The 16,705-nt window shown below is 33.4% G+C and overlaps 1 protein-coding gene across 5 annotated transcripts in view; it reads left to right on the top strand.

Annotated features, from left to right (window-relative positions):
• The window catches only part of LOC136037420 (mediator of RNA polymerase II transcription subunit 4-like), a 37,723-nt gene extending 22,024 nt beyond the window's left edge, over nucleotides 1-15,699 (top strand). For all 5 annotated transcript variants that reach the window (XM_065720195.1, XM_065720194.1, XM_065720198.1 and 2 more), the window contains exons 3-6: nucleotides 512-631; nucleotides 4,710-4,881; nucleotides 7,561-7,659; nucleotides 14,006-15,699. In XM_065720195.1, the coding sequence (XP_065576267.1) occupies nucleotides 512-631; nucleotides 4,710-4,881; nucleotides 7,561-7,659; nucleotides 14,006-14,133 (519 nt within the window). In that variant the 3' untranslated portion in view covers nucleotides 14,134-15,699. The remainder of the gene's footprint in view (nucleotides 1-511; nucleotides 632-4,709; nucleotides 4,882-7,560; nucleotides 7,660-14,005) is intronic.
• The last annotated feature ends 1,006 nt before the right edge of the window (nucleotides 15,700-16,705 follow it).

The following is a 16,705-nucleotide window of genomic DNA, read 5'->3' as shown; positions in this document are numbered from 1 at the left end:
AAGGTCGCAAAAAAAGGCAAGAAAACGTAAGTAGTGGACTGATAATAGCATGATCTATTCTCAGTATTGATACAAAAGAAAATACCTGAAAGTGATAAAAACTAGTTTTCTAAACTGTTTCAGCTTAAATCTGGAATAAGGTCTGATTTTGAAAGATTATAAATCCAAGCTGAATTCCACATATCTGGTCAGGCATGCGTATATTTGAATTGTGGCTTGGCTAGGAATTGTCGGCTTTCGGCATCAAGACTAGACACTGGTTGATGAGAAGGAAGGGAGAATTTTGTTTCTAGTAAAAAGAGCGGCCTAACCTCCCCCCCCCCCACTAAAAATTTCTACAGTTGTCCCCTGTTTCCTAAGATCTATACATGTGTGCATCAATACGGATACTCTACTTTTGTCCAACTTCTATTTTCGCTGTGTGGATAGACCACAATAAGACTATCCGAAAGTATTCTTTCTAGGGCTGAACTCTATGCCAATGGCTTATTTACTTTTTGTTTTGTTTTAGAAAGCAGAAGAACAAGTTGAGGTTCACCAGAAAGTCATTGCTTTACAGGCTGAGATAAACCAAATGGATAAACTGACAAATGAACTTCAAAAGCAGCTATCAGACGCAGAACAACTTCTGGTAAATATGTTGAAGTTTAATGAAACTCGTCCTGTTACTATTAATACCTGTACACCTATTGGCCCGACCTTAAGGTAGAGGGGAGCAAGTTTAGTTTTTTTTGTGTATATGGTGGGTGGAGTCACAATGGGAAAGTGCGAATTCTAGTCCATCATTGTTCTATTTTTCGGGGGGGGGGGTCGTTAAAGCCAATGGCAAGTTCAATTTCATTGTTAATGTCAAGTTAAAGATAGAAGTAAAGTATCGTTTAATGATAAAGAAATCTTTCAAGACAAATAGACAGAACAATCTGAAAATATATTCAGTCATGGTACAGCTGTAGAAAATAATATAAGGGAGAATGATAACATTTTTGATGGTTTGAATGTCAAAGGAGGAGGAGGAGGTAAAAATAGTTGAAGAAGATGATAATAATGGGTCCAATATTACTTCAGGCTTGGCTTAATCGTAAACAAAAAGAAATTACCTCAGATAAGAGTTGGGCTGCCAGCCTTCTTAAGCCAAATTAAAAACAAGAGTCATCGGTGCCTATTATGAAAAGTGTTTTCTTTTAATATGGCTGTCAAAAAAAAAAGAAAAATGTAAATCGTGTTTCCAGACAAAAATTCGGAGAATAAACACAGTAGGATAATATATCTAGTTTAGCCATTTCTTTTTCTTTTTTTGTCCCTGATTTGTCGTTTTTATTCCAAGCCAGCTAAAAGTAGAGGAATCTGATACATTTCTAAATGTCATTTTATATATGTCAGTTGTCAAGTTTTGAAAGCAAGGCAAGTTTTCCTCCTTATTATAAGGTGTTTTTGACTACTTTGAGTTTAATTAAAGTTTTTATGCCACTCTTTAGTGATTTTCACTTCGTGTATTTTGGACTTTTAAGGTCCATGTGCATTCATATGGCTCCATAATCATTCCGAAGGAATTTTTGCATATTCTGATTGATTAGTTTAGCATATTTTAACCTTTTTCGTTATTTAATACAGACTTAAAGGAAGGTGTACTATTTTTATTTTAAACAATTCTTTTCACGTTTTTCACTCAGAATTATGACTTTCGAATATTTAGCAGTTTTTGGGGGAGACGATTTACTAGGGATGGAATAATCGAACCCACTTACTAGGGATGGAGTAATCGAACCCACTTACTAGGGATGGAGTAATCGAACCCACTTACTAGGGATGGAACCCAATAATTACTGCCCGGAGAGGAAAGTCCTAAATTTAACTGAATAAAAAAAAACTAAGATTAGCTAAAACTCAGACGAATGTTTTGGGGTATAGAGTCCTGATACATTATTATCATTGTTTTTATTATTATTATTTTTCTCTACACTTAATTTAAAATAATTAGTCTTTATTGCTTGTTATTTTCTTATGTTTTTAACTTATTATATTGTAATTGTTTTTGGAATAGGAGGATTTGGCATAAAAATTTTCCCTCTTGGAAAAGTTGAGAAGATTGACAAATAAGTGTGACAAAAATAAGTAACAATATGTTACAGAAAATAGTAAAGAGAGAGAGGGAGAGAGAGAGAAATTAAAACGAAGACACTGAAAAACTAAGAGTCAAAGATAAAAATGACAAAAACCCAATTATTAGGTAGCGGTTCCTGTGGAACTAAGCCTTCGTCTAACGGAACCCCCTGCAACTCTGCCCATTTAACTGAACCTTCTCCCAACTTAATCCCTGTTTCATTGAACCTCGTTGAACACAACCCTCACTGAATTAAACCATCATGCAACTTAGTCCCCGTTTAGCTCAACCCTATCAACTCTACCTCCTTATAATTCAAGCTTTAGGATAGGTTGAATTCGCTGGGTTGAATAACACAGTGGTTGAGTTGAATGGGGTTGAATCAAACGGGTTACGGTTGAACGAATGTTCAGTTAAATGGGTTCAGTGTAACCAGCTTCTCTTAAACAGGGGGCTTGTTACAGATAGGCTATACGATTAGGAGACACGCATAATCGTACAAAGGAATTTTTAAAAGAAATTTTTGTATTTTTTTCACGAATGTTTTTACAACCTGAGAGAATGTTTGTCTTTACTATAAAATATTATCTGTTATTTCCATCTTCAAAAAAAGAATCTTGTCTCGACATAACTCCATCGACTGATCATTATTTAGTGATACGTTAATCTCCATAATGTGAAGATTCGTGTTCTTTCCTGGTTACATTGTGATTGCAAAGTATTTTTTTTTCTTCAATGGAACAAATTCTGTCCTCTATCCCACCTGAAAAACCGTGGAAAGGTTTCTTCATATGTGCTCATACGCACCAAGAAAATTTACTACTCTCAAATACTCACCAGTTTTTATAAAGATCTAACGACACCGCTTGGATATTCAAGGAGACACTTAGGCTCCTGCTTACGATAGTATACCCAGGGGATTCAGAGATTGATTGGAGTCAATGTGCAGTTTGTGTAATTGCTTCACTGACTACACAAGTTGACGATATATTTTCATTTTATTTTATTTGTTATCGGATGATTTTGGGGAAAGAGGGGCCTATTTGCCCTCTAATCTTTTTGGTCAATCAAAAAGCGTACTAGAACTTTTAATTTCAGTTCGAGTTAGCCCTCTCACGAAGTTTTAGGACCACTGGGTCGATGCGATTGCCCCTGAAAAAAAAGACAAACACGCATCCGTGATCTTTCTTCTGGCAAAAAAATACAAAATTCCTCATTTTTGCATATAGAAGTTTGAAACATCTACAGTAGGGTTTTCTAATACGCTGAATCTGACAGTATGATTTTCACTACTATTCTATGACTTTTAAGGGGTGTTTTCCCCTTTTTTCGAAAATCAAGCAAATTTTCTCAGGCTTGTATTTTATATTATTCGTAAATTGAAAGGTAGTGGTTTCAGATTTGTATTTTTATTTTTCATTATTTTCAGGGTACGAAGGTCAGTTGTTTAGTTATAGCTGGAAAACCTGAACAAGTTTTTCACTTTTCAACCTCTCCTGTGCGAAATGTATTCTAAATTGAGTATTGCCTTTTTGAATGACGTCAGCGATAGCGTATACCGACTTTATTTGAAATGTATGCACACATAAGTGGGAAAAGTTAAAAATGGATTTTGAGTTTTTGGGGGTTTGTTAAAGAACTGATTTTTAAGCACTTAAGTTTCTTGCTTGGCAAAGAAGGTAAGGAAATAATAATTGATATTATTCTCCCAAAATCATCCGATCAAAATTTTGAGATAGCCATTTTGTTCATCATATTTGAAAGGCCCAACAACTATGCCTTTCGATATAACATGACCCCTCCCCTCGAAACAGCTCCAGGGGAATGGGAGTGTATTTGTCATTGTTTACGCATAGTATTTGTTATTAGGGAAGTATTTATAAATTTTCGTATAAGGGAGAGTATTTTCTGCTGGTGATTTTTTTACGGGGTAAATTTCTATGAGAGGGAAGTTTCCAGGGGATAAAGTTGTCAGAGGAAATCATACACTGATAGAATTTGTCAGAATTCCTAAACAAAATTCTTTTTATTTGTCTTGCTTTCTCTTTTCTGTCTCAATTTTCCTTGTGGAATTGATAATGGTAATTATCAGGGGTGAGTTTTCACCGAGGTTGAATTTTCGAGAGAAAACTTCCGTGGAGGGGGGGGGATTCGCCGTGGTGGTGGGGCCAGATTTACGGCACTATTTAAAAATCGATCAGAAATTAAATAAAGAAAAATTTCAACTGAAAGTAAAGAGCAACGTTAAAACTAAAGTTAAAACAGAAATTACTATGTATATGAAAGGGATTGCCCCCTACTCAGCACCTTACTCTTTACGCTAAAGTTTGAATTGTGTCTCAATTCTTTAAGAACGGGTCCTGAAACACAAGGGTTATTTAGTTAGAACAATAAGGAGCTTTTTTAAAAGTAGCCTACCAAAAAACTTCAGCCTAAAGAGCTCGGTGTCGAGGAGTGGTCAATCCCCTTCGTATACGTAATAATTTCTGTTCGTTTTTAAGTTTTAATGTTGCTCCTTACTTTCAGTTGAAAAAAAGTTTTTTGTTTATTTAATTTGACTTAAAGACCAGTTTTGTATAAATTTATTTTACCACAAATTATTTTCTAGGCCACTGTTGTTTACCAAGCGAAACAGAAGTTGGAGTCCATTAACAAAGCAGACAAGAAACCAGTTTCCTCTGAGGATTTAGTTAAACTAGCACATAGAATATCTGCTTCAAATGGTGTATGTGCCCCTCTCGCATGGAAAACAGGGGATTTACGACGACCTTACCCTACTGGTAAAATAATCTTAGTGAAGTTTCAGTAGATAAAATCACTGTTTGAACTCCTGGCTAATCTAATGTCTTCTCGAGACGTGTCTGATTTACATTTTTAATCAATAATTCGTCCCAGGGGGACTCAGCGCTACGAGCGGATTAGTTGGGGTGCGCTCCTGTATTTCGCGAATAATCAGGAGTTGCTAACTACTTAAAATGAATGTCATTTTTACTGGTTCTTCTTCTTAAACTCAGGCGGTCATGAAAGCCAATTGAGAGGTCTTTCACCAGCCTTATACTACCTTTGAAATTAGGAATAAAGTCAATGAGACAAAAAATCCCAACCTATGCTATTATCAGTAAGAAGAACTTTGTTTGGAGTTTAGTAAATTAAAGTTTTTCGAAGCTCTTGAATAAGACTATATATATATATATATATATATATATATATATATATATATATATATATATATATATATATATATATATATATATATATATATATATATATATATATATATATATATATATATATATATATATATATATATATATATATATATATATATATATATATATATATATTTGTGTGTGTGTGTCTGTGTTACCGCGAATGTCTTTTGCGAATTCTCTTGACCCCTGGTTGTGCTTGTTTTCTTCACCTTAGAAAAAAATAAGTTCCACTTAGAATTTTTTACTTTTGACTGTAGGCTTTGGGACGGTCGTCCATTGATTCTAGTTTGATTATTTGAACCGAATTTGGATCGTTTTATGACAGTTATTTACAGAATCAAAGCCGTTTTGGTAGATCAAGAGTGGAGTTAAGGGCTTTTCGACATTTTTAGGGCTCATATTCGGGCTTTAGACCGTTCTTGAAGGATCCACTTGCCCAGCAAAAAAACTATTCAGGGTCATGAAATGTCACGGTTCTTTAGGGAAAAATTGGTAGAGATAGAAAGTATGTAAATCTCTCCACAACCTAATTTGGATTTCAGATATGCAATTGAAAGTTTGATTCACCTAGCAGTGTAGTTTTCCTAGTTAAAGAAGTTTTTCTAGTTAAAGAATGTAGTTTTCCTAGTTAAAGAAGTTTTTCTAGTTAAAGAATGTAGTTTTCCTAGTTAAAGAAGTTTTTCTAGTTAAAGAATGTAGTTTTCCTAGTTAAAGAAGTTTTTCTAGTTAAAGAATGTAGTTTTCCTAGTTAAAGAACTCTGGGCAAGAAGAAGTTTTCCTAGTTAAAGAAGTTTTTCTAGTTAAAGAATGTAGTTTTCCTAGTTAAAGAAGTTTTTCTAGTTAAAGAATGTAGTTTTCCTAGTTAAAGAACTCTGGGCAAGAAGAAGGTTTCCTAGTTAAAGAAGTGAAGAAGTTTTCCTAGTTAAAGAATGTAGTTTTCCTAGTTAAAGAATTCTGGGTCATGAAAAGTCATGGTTCTTAACGGAAGAATTGGTAGAGATAGAAAGTTTTTTAGATCTCCCCAGGCCCTAATCTGGATTTTAGATATGCAATTGAAAGTTTGATTCACCTAGCAGTGTAGTTTCCCTAGTTAAAGAGTGTAATTTTCCTAGTTAATGAATTCTGGGCAAGAAGAAGTTTTACTAGTTAAAGAAGTGAAGAAGTTTTCCTAGTTGCAGAATGTAGTTTTCCTAGTTAAAGAATTTGGGGTCACAAAAAATTCACGGCTCTTAACGGAAGAGTTGGTAGAGATATAAAGTTTGTAAACCTCCCCAGGCCCTAATAAAATCTATCTTCTTTCTAGTACCTGGTAGCCTAAAATTTCTGACCATGGCCAAGTAAAAACAAAATGAATGCTTAATTTAATAGAAGTCAAGGGGTAGAAACGTCGTTCCCCATAGGGTCTCAGTCTTGTCACTGATAAAAATAAAGGAAACATTTTCAGAATTAACTATTAAAACGATTAAAGTAATTAACAGATTTTCACAGCAAAGATTAGATTAATTTTTGCATATATTGATGATAACCGATGAAGTAATGCGATTGGACTAAGATGTGAATTAGGGAGGAATCAGAAGGTCATTTTAAAAATAAAGACTTACCTCTACTAATCGCTCGATGCAGCACCTAGGTGCCTAGAGTCAACGCATCCCTGCCACTTACCAACGGAAAAATAGACTTACCTATAGACAAAATTGCTTCATTCCAAATGGGGTCTTTTTACTCTTTGATTTGGGGCAGATTAATATTTACAGAGTTGCATGATTTCATTTTTTTTTTCTCACTCTTTTATAAAGAGATTCGTCATTTTTGATCCTTAGGGAGAGAGGTCACCAACATTTTTGATTGTTTCTGTTGCCAACAACTAAAAATTTCCTTCTCACAGACAACAGCAGAGAAAAAATAGTGAAATATGAATGCTTTGCCAATACAAGTGCACATAAGTTCGTTTTTTAGAAGAGAGGAGTAGATTTTAGTTCAGTTGTCTTGGGAGAGAGGGGGATCACAATAGGGAAAGCGAATTTTAGACCTTTACTTTTAAATTTTTCCTGAGAGGAGGTCGCTTTTGTCGAACGTTTGAATGACTCCATCTATCCTCTCCCACAATGCCTCTAGGTATGTATGATAAGTTATAAGATGATGAAATTGAATCCACAGAGACGAAAGCGAAAAAAACTAGACCTTCATTGCTACTTTTTTCAATCAAATTTATTTGTTTTAGTTATGAAATTGTTGTTTTTTTTTTAGATAAAGATATGAAGAGTGGTTTGCTCTTTCGAATGGGAGATTATAGCGGAAATTCTAGCCAAGGAGTGACGGAATTTGTGAGAAATGACTCAGCTATAGGTATGATATCTGAGGTGTCTTTTTTGACACACCCTTTTTCGTTATAATTCTCTTTTTTCGTATTTATTATTGATTCTCATTTCCAGCTTTTTGAGAATTCTCAAATCATTCCTTAGAAATCTTTTCAATTCTCTGTCAGCAGTAAGTATATCACTTCAGGTTTCTTAGTTTAATCACTGTTTTTCGTCGTAAAGAGAATTTCGTGAATAATCAGTTTAGTCCTCTCTTTTATAGATTATGTACAGGCATTTGATTCAGCTAATGACTTAGCTATGATTGTGATATTTAAGGTATCCTATATAACCCTCTATCCCTTATTTGTTACATAATTCTCTGTTGTCTTATTTTTATTCTTTAAATTAATTTTCATATCTAAGTTTATGAGAAAATGGATGAACCATGTTCATGAGAAATGAGTCAGTTTTAGGCACAGCACTTGAGATTTCCTAGTTTAATCACTGTTTTTTGTCGTAAAGAGAAGTTCGTGAATAATCAGTTTAGTCCTCACTTTTATAGATTATGTACAGGCATTTGATTCAGCTCATGACTAAGCTATGATTATGGTATTTAAGGTATCCTATGTAACTCTCTATCCCTTATTTGTTACATTATTCTCTGTTGTCTTATTTTTATTCTTTAAATTAATTTTCATATCTAAGTTTATGAGAAAATGGATGAACCATGTTCATGAGAAATGAGTCAGTTTTAGGCACAGCACTTGAGATTTCCTAGTTTAATCACTGTTTTTTGTCGTAAAGAGAAGTTCGTGAATAATCAGTTTAGTCCTCACTTTTATTGATTATGTACAGGCATTTGATTCAGCTAATGGGGTATTTTAGGTATCCTATATAACTCTCTATCCCTTATTTGTTACATAATTCTCTGTTGTTTTATTTTTATTCTTTAAATTAATTCTCATATCTAAGTTTATGAGAAAATGGATGAACCATGTTCATGAGAAATGAGTCAGTTTTAGGCACAGCAATTGAGGTTTCTTAGCTTAATCACTGTTTTTTGTCGTAAAGAGAAGTTCGTGAATAATCAGTTTAGTCCTCACTTTTATTGATCATGTACAGGCATTTGATTCAGCTAATGACTTAGCTATGTGTGATATTTAAGGTATCCTATATAACCCTCTATCCCTTATTTGTTACATAATTCTCTGTAACATAATTTCGTGAATAATCAGTTTAGTCCTCACTTTTATTGATTATGTACAGGCATTTGATTCAGCTAATGGGGTATTTTAGGTATCCTATATAACTCTCTATCCCTTATTTGTTACATAATTCTCTGTTGTTTTATTTTTATTCTTTAAATTAATTCTCATATCTAAGTTTATGAGAAAATGGATGAACCATGTTCATGAGAAATGAGTCAGTTTTAGGCACAGCACTTGAGTTTTCTTAGTTTAATCACTGTTTTTGTCGTAAAGAGAAGTTCGTGAATAATCAGTTTAGTCCTCACTTTTATTGATTATGTACAGGCATTTGATTCAGCTAATGACTAAGCTATGATTGTGATATTTAAGGTATCCTATATAACTCTCTATCCCTTATTTGTTTCATAATTCTCTGTTGTCTTATTTTATTCCTTAAATTAATTCTCATATCTAAGTTTATGAGAAAATGGATGAACCATGTTCATGAGAAATGAGTCAGTTTTAGGCACAGCAATTGAGGTTTCTTAGCTTAATCACTGTTTTTTGTCGTAAAGAGAAGTTCGTGAATAATCAGTTTAGTCCTCACTTTTATTGATTATGTACAGGCATTTGATTCAGCTAATGGGGTATTTTAGGTATCGTTTATAACTCTCTATCCCTTATTTGTTACATAATTCTCTGTTGTCTTTTTTTTATTCTTTAAATTAATTCTCATATCTAAGTTTATGAGAAAATGGATCAACTATGTTCATGAGAAATGAGTCAGTTTTAGGCACAGCACTTGAGGTTTCTTAGTTTAATCACCTTTTTTTTGTCGTAAGGAGAAGTTAGTGAATAATCAGTTTAGTCATCACTTTTATTGGTTATGTACAGGCATTCATTTCAGCTAATGACTAAACTATGATTGGGGTATTTTAGGTATCCTATATAACTCTCTGTCCCTTATTTGTTACATTATTCTCTGTTATGTTATTTTTATTCTTTAAATTAATACTTATATCTAACTTTATGAGAAAACGGATCAACTATGTTCATGAGAACTTAGTCAGTTTTAGGCACAGCACTTAAGGTTTCTTATTATAGCTACTGTTTCTTATCGCATGGATCGTATAATTGAGAAGCGTGAATCACCTGTTTTGTCCTGGCTTTTATTGATCGTGTACATGCATTGGATTTTGCCGATAGAAAATCCTTAGTATGTATGTATCAATCTAGTGTCCATCATAAACTTCAAATACAGCACTGATGGAGTATAAAGAAAGAAACGGGAAATAAACAAATAAATTCTGACAAATGCAAACAAAACCAAAATAAAGTGGAACTGACAGAAAAAAAAAGAAAAAAAAATACAAATAAGTGCAATTATACGTACGACAAGACACATTATCAACGAAGGAACATTTCAGAGGTGCTTTCGCCAATTAAAATTGGTGTTTTCATCAACATTTAGTGGAGGTTCAATCCTTGTATTGTATACCAGATAAATGCATTAGAGTGAATAATGCTAATCATGAGACCAATACTCAAGCGGATTGAATCTGAAGTTACGTAGGACCTATTCATATGGATTATTTTGATTGACTTCGTCCTAAGGACGACGGAAAAGGGCACATCGTTTGTAAACAACAAAAAGTCTGTTAGACCTAGACTGTGTAAATAATCTGATTATCCTAGATAAAAACGTTTGCAGAATTGTTGCATATCTGGAGCTTTTGAGAGTTCGGGGTGCCAGGGTAGGTTTGAAAATTAATGCGAAGACTTAAACTAAATTAAGCATAAGGGCGATGTTGAATAACTAGAAGATTGATCAAGGGGATGGTTTCACTTGCCAGCGTAATATTATTAGGACAGATGATGGACACAGTGAAAATTTAAAAAGAAGAATAGCCAAGGCCCTGGGTCTTGTTTTCAAAAACCTGTGTTGTTTTCAAAACTTTGAAAACTGGAGGATCAGTGTATAAACCGAGATTAAAATATTGAAAACTACTGTAATGACAGGGGTCAATTATGGGTCGGAAGCGTTAAAAATTCAACAGGCTGATGAAGATTTGTTAAGTGGTTTTTAGAGGAACGGTCTGTGTATAGTTTTGGGTTCCCGTTTGACTAACCTTATATCAAAGGACAAGCTGTACTAAAACGGGGCTCAATGGCACTTTCTATGGCTCTAATGAAAGAAAGATTGAGATGGCTGAAACAGGTTTTACGGATGAGAGATAACAGATTGATAAAGATTGGGCTCTTCTGACCATCCATTTCTGCTAAAAAAAAATCTGGTCGCCCCCGAACGGGATAGAACACATCATAAAGAGGGTTTTGAAGGAAATGGGAGATTGTGGGAAGGGACAAAAAGTGAAGTTTTGGATAGTGTGCAAACCGGGATTAAAATATTGAAAACTACGGTAATGACAGGGGTCAATTATAGGTCTGAAGCGTGAAAAATTCAACAGGCAGAGGAAGATTTGTTATGTGGTTTTTAGAGGAACTGCCTGTGTATAGTTTTGGGTCCCCGTTTGACTAACCTTATATCAAAGGACAAGTTGTACTAAAACGGGGCTCAATGGCACTTTCTATGGTTTTAATGAAAGATAGGTTGAGATGGCTAAAACAGGTTTTACGGATGAGGGATAGCAGATTGACAAAAATTGGGCTTTTGTGACCATCCATTTATGCTAAAAGAAACTCTGGTCGACCACGAATGGGATAGAACAGATCATAAAGAGGGTTTTGAAGGAAATGGGAGATTGTGAGAAGGGACAAAAAGTGACGTTTTGGATATATTGGGATGAAGGAGAATGATGAGCAGCTGTTTTGGCCTCGAGGACTTTGTGCTGCAGTCACTTGTTATGTTCAGCAGTAGTATTCGATAATTTTTATTTACAGTTTTACCGTCGATCAGTTTTGACTCATAGATTACTTCTAATTGACAAGTAAATACAAAACAGAAATATCGAGCAATAATAATAACAATACATTCCAACCCTCTTTACAGGTATGAAATGCACTTGGAGGAGTAAAAAAATACAGGAGAATGAATTAAAAATGAAAACATCAACAAGACAAACTCTCTAGGAAAATAAAATTTCAGCTATTTAGACAACATAATTAATCTACATTTAAGTAGAAAGTCGACTATATTTTCTCTACGCTTACGGAACCTGTCCACAAGCTAGTCCATGTTTGAAGAAATATCAGAAACCCCATATCTACTTGAAATACACCGGTTGCCAAATGTACAACGAACTACTATTTTAAGTAAGACAGTAAAACAAAGAATAACTACAAAAATTTTAAAAATAATAGTAATATATAAATAAAATAAAAAGAAAAGCCCCTAATGTTTCTATTTTACATTTGTAAACTTAACGAATAGAAAGAGAGAAAAAAATAGAAAAGGAACTAAAAAAAAATGCAGCAAAGAAAGAATAAAGCTTACCGCATCAGTAAGTTCTGCCTCCCACAGAGACTATTGGCCATGGCTTTACTGTAATTAGCCATGGCTCTCCAGTTTTTCATCACCTCCACCAAGTTGATTTTAGTTCAAAAATCGACTTGGTGGAAGTGATGGAAAACTTGAGCCTTGATTCTTTTGCAAACACTTAAAAATTTCCTTCTCACAGACAATAGAGGAGAAAAAATAATGAAATATGAATACTTTGCCAACACAAGTACTCATAAGTTCGTTATTTAGAAGAAAGGAGTACATTTCAGTTCAGTCGTCTTGGGAGGGAAGGGGATCAAAATGGGAAAAGTGAAATTAGACCTTTGCTCTTCAGTTTACTTCTGAGAGCAGGTCGCTTTTATCGAACGTATGAATGACTCCATCTATCCTGTCCACTGTGCCTCTAGGTATGTATGATAAGTTATAAGATGTTGAGACTGAATCCACAGAGACGAAAGCGAATCTACAGGCCGATAGTCTCTGCGAGAGGCAAAGCTTGCACAACCTTTTTTCAGAATTATATGAAATGTTCAGTAGTTTTAGCTAACATCCGTAGAAGCTTTTGGGTACAACTTTGCTTATGTCAGACTTGTGTGATTATGTTGATTTAGCTTTATTACCACATTATATAAATTGGCACTATTTCTATATAAGTCCTCAAATAAAAGTTTTTCGGATTTTATTTATGTACAGGGGCATTAGGTATCGAATGTTGTATTCTCGTCGGTTTCAGTTCTTTTTTTTCAAATGATATCGGACTCGATCTCTCTCCGCTGAGTAAAGTGGGCAGATTGGGCCTTTGACTCTTGAACGCTTATTATCATATCGTTACATTTCTGTTTTTTAACATATATTATAGATTGATTATATAACTCCCATATTTTCAATTTTACGTCTAGAAACCCTATTAATGAAAGAGAAAACTACCATAAACAACTATAATGATATACAAGGAAACAAAATAAAAACTAAAAGGTCTGAATGACGAGAAAAATCTATATTTGAAAGACTTCTAAAATTATGACCCAGAAGTGTTAAATACTCTTTTCGTCTTGGTTTACGGATGTAAAAAAAAGGTTTCAGTCTTGACTTTTTTCCTTTATTTTGCAGTAATAATTTAACTCTTTCTTCTATACATTTAAAATCAAACGTGCACAAGTATATGTCTTTATGTACATAATTGAAGTATAAGCTTCACTAACCTGGCTAGGAAATTAGCCAGGCTGAATAATTTTGGAAACATGGGGATATGGGAATATAGACCGAATTTATAGTTTGGGAAAAAAAAAAATCCGATGTTATTATAACACGTATCTTAGGTTATGATGTTCAAGGTGCTGATTAAAAAAAAAGAAAAAAAAAAGAAAAAAAAAAAAAAAAAAAAAAAAAAAAAAAAAAAAAAAAAAAAAAAAAAAAAAAGAAGAGAAGATAAACCTGAAAACTCTATGCATTATAAGATCGGAAAGAAAACTTGCATCTGAAACTTTATATCACTGTCTAAAACGCTGAACACTATTTTTGATTGTCTACGCTTGTATGCAGTTATAACAATTTATAATACAGTTTATAACAAAACATATACAGTTTATAACAATTTGCCAATCAAGCTAAATCCATATGAATCTATTGTGAAAAAATCCAAATTATTTGACCTTTAATGTTAATTATTCAAGGAGTTCAGTTTTTTCTTACTAAGTAAAGAAAATATCCTGACAAATTATTTAGTTGAATTTTTTCTCCTATAGAAGCCGGGACCTATAGCTGGTTTAGTTCTACCCCTCATATCGTGGGAGGAAGCTCAAATGTGATGCAAAGGCAAGAGGATGGGGAGTCTTCTGATTCATCTTCTTCGTCCGATTCAGATTCTCCTTAGTTTCCTGTCCAAAGTTTTCTATACAGCTGAAAAATGTTCGCTTGTAATTTTGCATTTGAGAAGTGTATTCCATCACTGCTGTGCGCAGGACGGAGCCATCAATCTGAATGGAGCCCAGAATCTAAAAAATGAAGTGGAAATGGTCTTGTTTTTGATTTATCTCGTGTTTGTGTGACCATCTTGTTGTCCCAAATAGACATTTTTGCGATTTACGTCATATTTTATACGTTTTTGTCGTAAAGTGTGTTAGCTGCTGTGAGATATATTTTAAAAAACGTAAAATTTAACGGTACAATAACAAGTTTGCTCACATTTTGTCTGAACAAAAGGAGAAGAAAAATTCCACAAGTCAGAGAGAAGCATAAAACAGCTGCAAATGTAGAACAAAGCAATATAATTAGATTTCAAACTGCTCTTTTTTTTTAATAATGGTTATCGATTTCACAGGGGAAATAATCACAAAATTGCTGAGGTGTGGCCGATGTGAAGTTTTGCACCTTTATGGTACAGAGAGTGGATGCAATCAGTAAGAGGGGCAGTATTTAATATATAAGATTATTCCAGATAACCCCTCTTCTTTCGGTAAATTGAAAAAATTAGGTCCTAAAAATGCACATATTTAGACTCGTTTACTTTTGTATATTGACTGCTCACTATTCTCGAACCATTTTTTTTTCATATTTGCATTCATGATCATATTGTTCTTCCAGGTGTGTATTGTAATGTGTAATTTAGCTCTGCAGTAAACTTAAATTTCTCAGTGCAACTGAATATATATTTTTTTAATGAAGGTCTAACCGACATCTTGGCGGATCGTTCCCATTATATCGCTTGGTTAAATCTCAGTAAGAAATTGATAGTTAGTTTAAAGGTTTACTGGTTATACTAGTTAAAGGTTATACATTCGAAATAATATTGATTTTGTATATGCTATGCCTGGCTATGCTTGCTGGATGTGGGGTAGTGGGTCTTTATGTGTTTGTATATCCCCTTTTGTTGTCTTAGTGCAACTGAATATGTTTGTGTAACTGAATATATATTTTTTTTTTTATGAAGGTTTAACCGACATCTTGGCGGATCGTTATCATTATATCGCTTGGTTGAATATCAGTAAGAAAGTGATAGTTAGTTTAAAGGTTTACTGGTTATACTGGTTAAAGGTTATACATTCAAAATAATATTGATTTTATATGCTACGCCTGGCTATGCTTGCTGGATGTGGAGTATTGGGTCTTTATATGTTTGTATATCCCCTTTTGTTGTCTTAGTGCAATTGAATATATATATTTTTTTTAATGAAGGTCTAACATCTTGGTGGATCATTCCCATTATATCGCTTGGTTAAACTTCAGTAAGAAACTGGTAGTTAGTTTAAAGGTTTACGGGTTATCAATGAATATGTTTCTTCTTCCTCCTCCTGCAGTAATTTATGGTTAATTGTTTTCCCTTTTTGTTCTCAATACCGTGTCTATGGAATAAATCCAATCATTTTCAGTTATTATTTGCTCTTTTGTTCTTTGTTGTAATCTCTTCTTCTGATAACAATTAAAGATAAATATATAAATATTCATATAACTTGGCTAGGAAGATATTGAACACATCATTTAACGCCTATTTATGCTCGTTTCTGAATTCAATAATCACTCCTGTGCCTAATTTTTTTTTTGAGCCCTTAAAGGGGCTCAAAACAGTCCTTAGTAACCAACAGTATAAAACATAATTCTAAAAAAACGTTCAGTGAGGCAAAATGGCATTTTTGGCTGTTTTAGGAATGGTAATGACTATTTTCATTAATCTTGATAATAAAATATTATTTTGAGAAAAATATCGCAAGAAGATCAATGAATTTTTCCTTTAGTTCTTAATTCTTTTTTTTTTTTTTTTTTTTTTTTTTTTTTTTTAATACAAAAGGACAAGAAAGATTTAAAGAAACTCTGTGTAGAAATTCATAATTGTGTAATATTTTGTTATTTTGATATCCCTCAGTTTTTAAAGCCGAACAGATTTTCTGCCAAAAAGAAACGATAAAAGATAGGAATGATACCTCTCCGAAGGTTTTACCTGAATGTTTACCAAACCTCTTTTATTTTAAATTTTTGTTCCACTTTACTTTTAAGCAGTAATACAGCTAGTGTGTAGTTATTGGAAAGAAAAAGTTCTTTTGTTTTACTTTACTAAAATAGGGGAGTTTGGGTGGTGAAAATAAAACAATATATTTGTTTTAATAAAATATATAAGTTTTCAAGCACCCCATACAAAAATATAACATTCTACATACCGCACAAAGCTCTATGACGGTGAGTGTATTTGGTAAAAAAGAAAACACTAAAGAGGAAAATGAAAATGACGGGCAGCCGCAGTTGAGTTGAGCTTAGATGAGTTAAGGCTGTATGGTTCTTCTGTTGAGGTTATTTCCCAGCAAGTCATTTTACCTAAGCCTGAGAGAGGGAGTTGGACAAACAGTCTTCAAAAATTTATATGCCTGAAAAGAAAAGACTTCCTCTACGAAGAGGAAATACATGCTAAAAATTTGGACTGTAATTGATACCAAAGGCAAAAATCTTATGAATTC

The sequence above is a fragment of the Artemia franciscana genome, chromosome 16 (assembly GCF_032884065.1).
Source record: "Artemia franciscana chromosome 16, ASM3288406v1, whole genome shotgun sequence".
Taxonomy (NCBI): Eukaryota; Metazoa; Arthropoda; class Branchiopoda; order Anostraca; family Artemiidae; genus Artemia; species Artemia franciscana.
The sequence above is the reverse complement of the archived record's forward strand: the minus strand, read 5'-3'. Positions and strand labels throughout refer to the sequence as shown.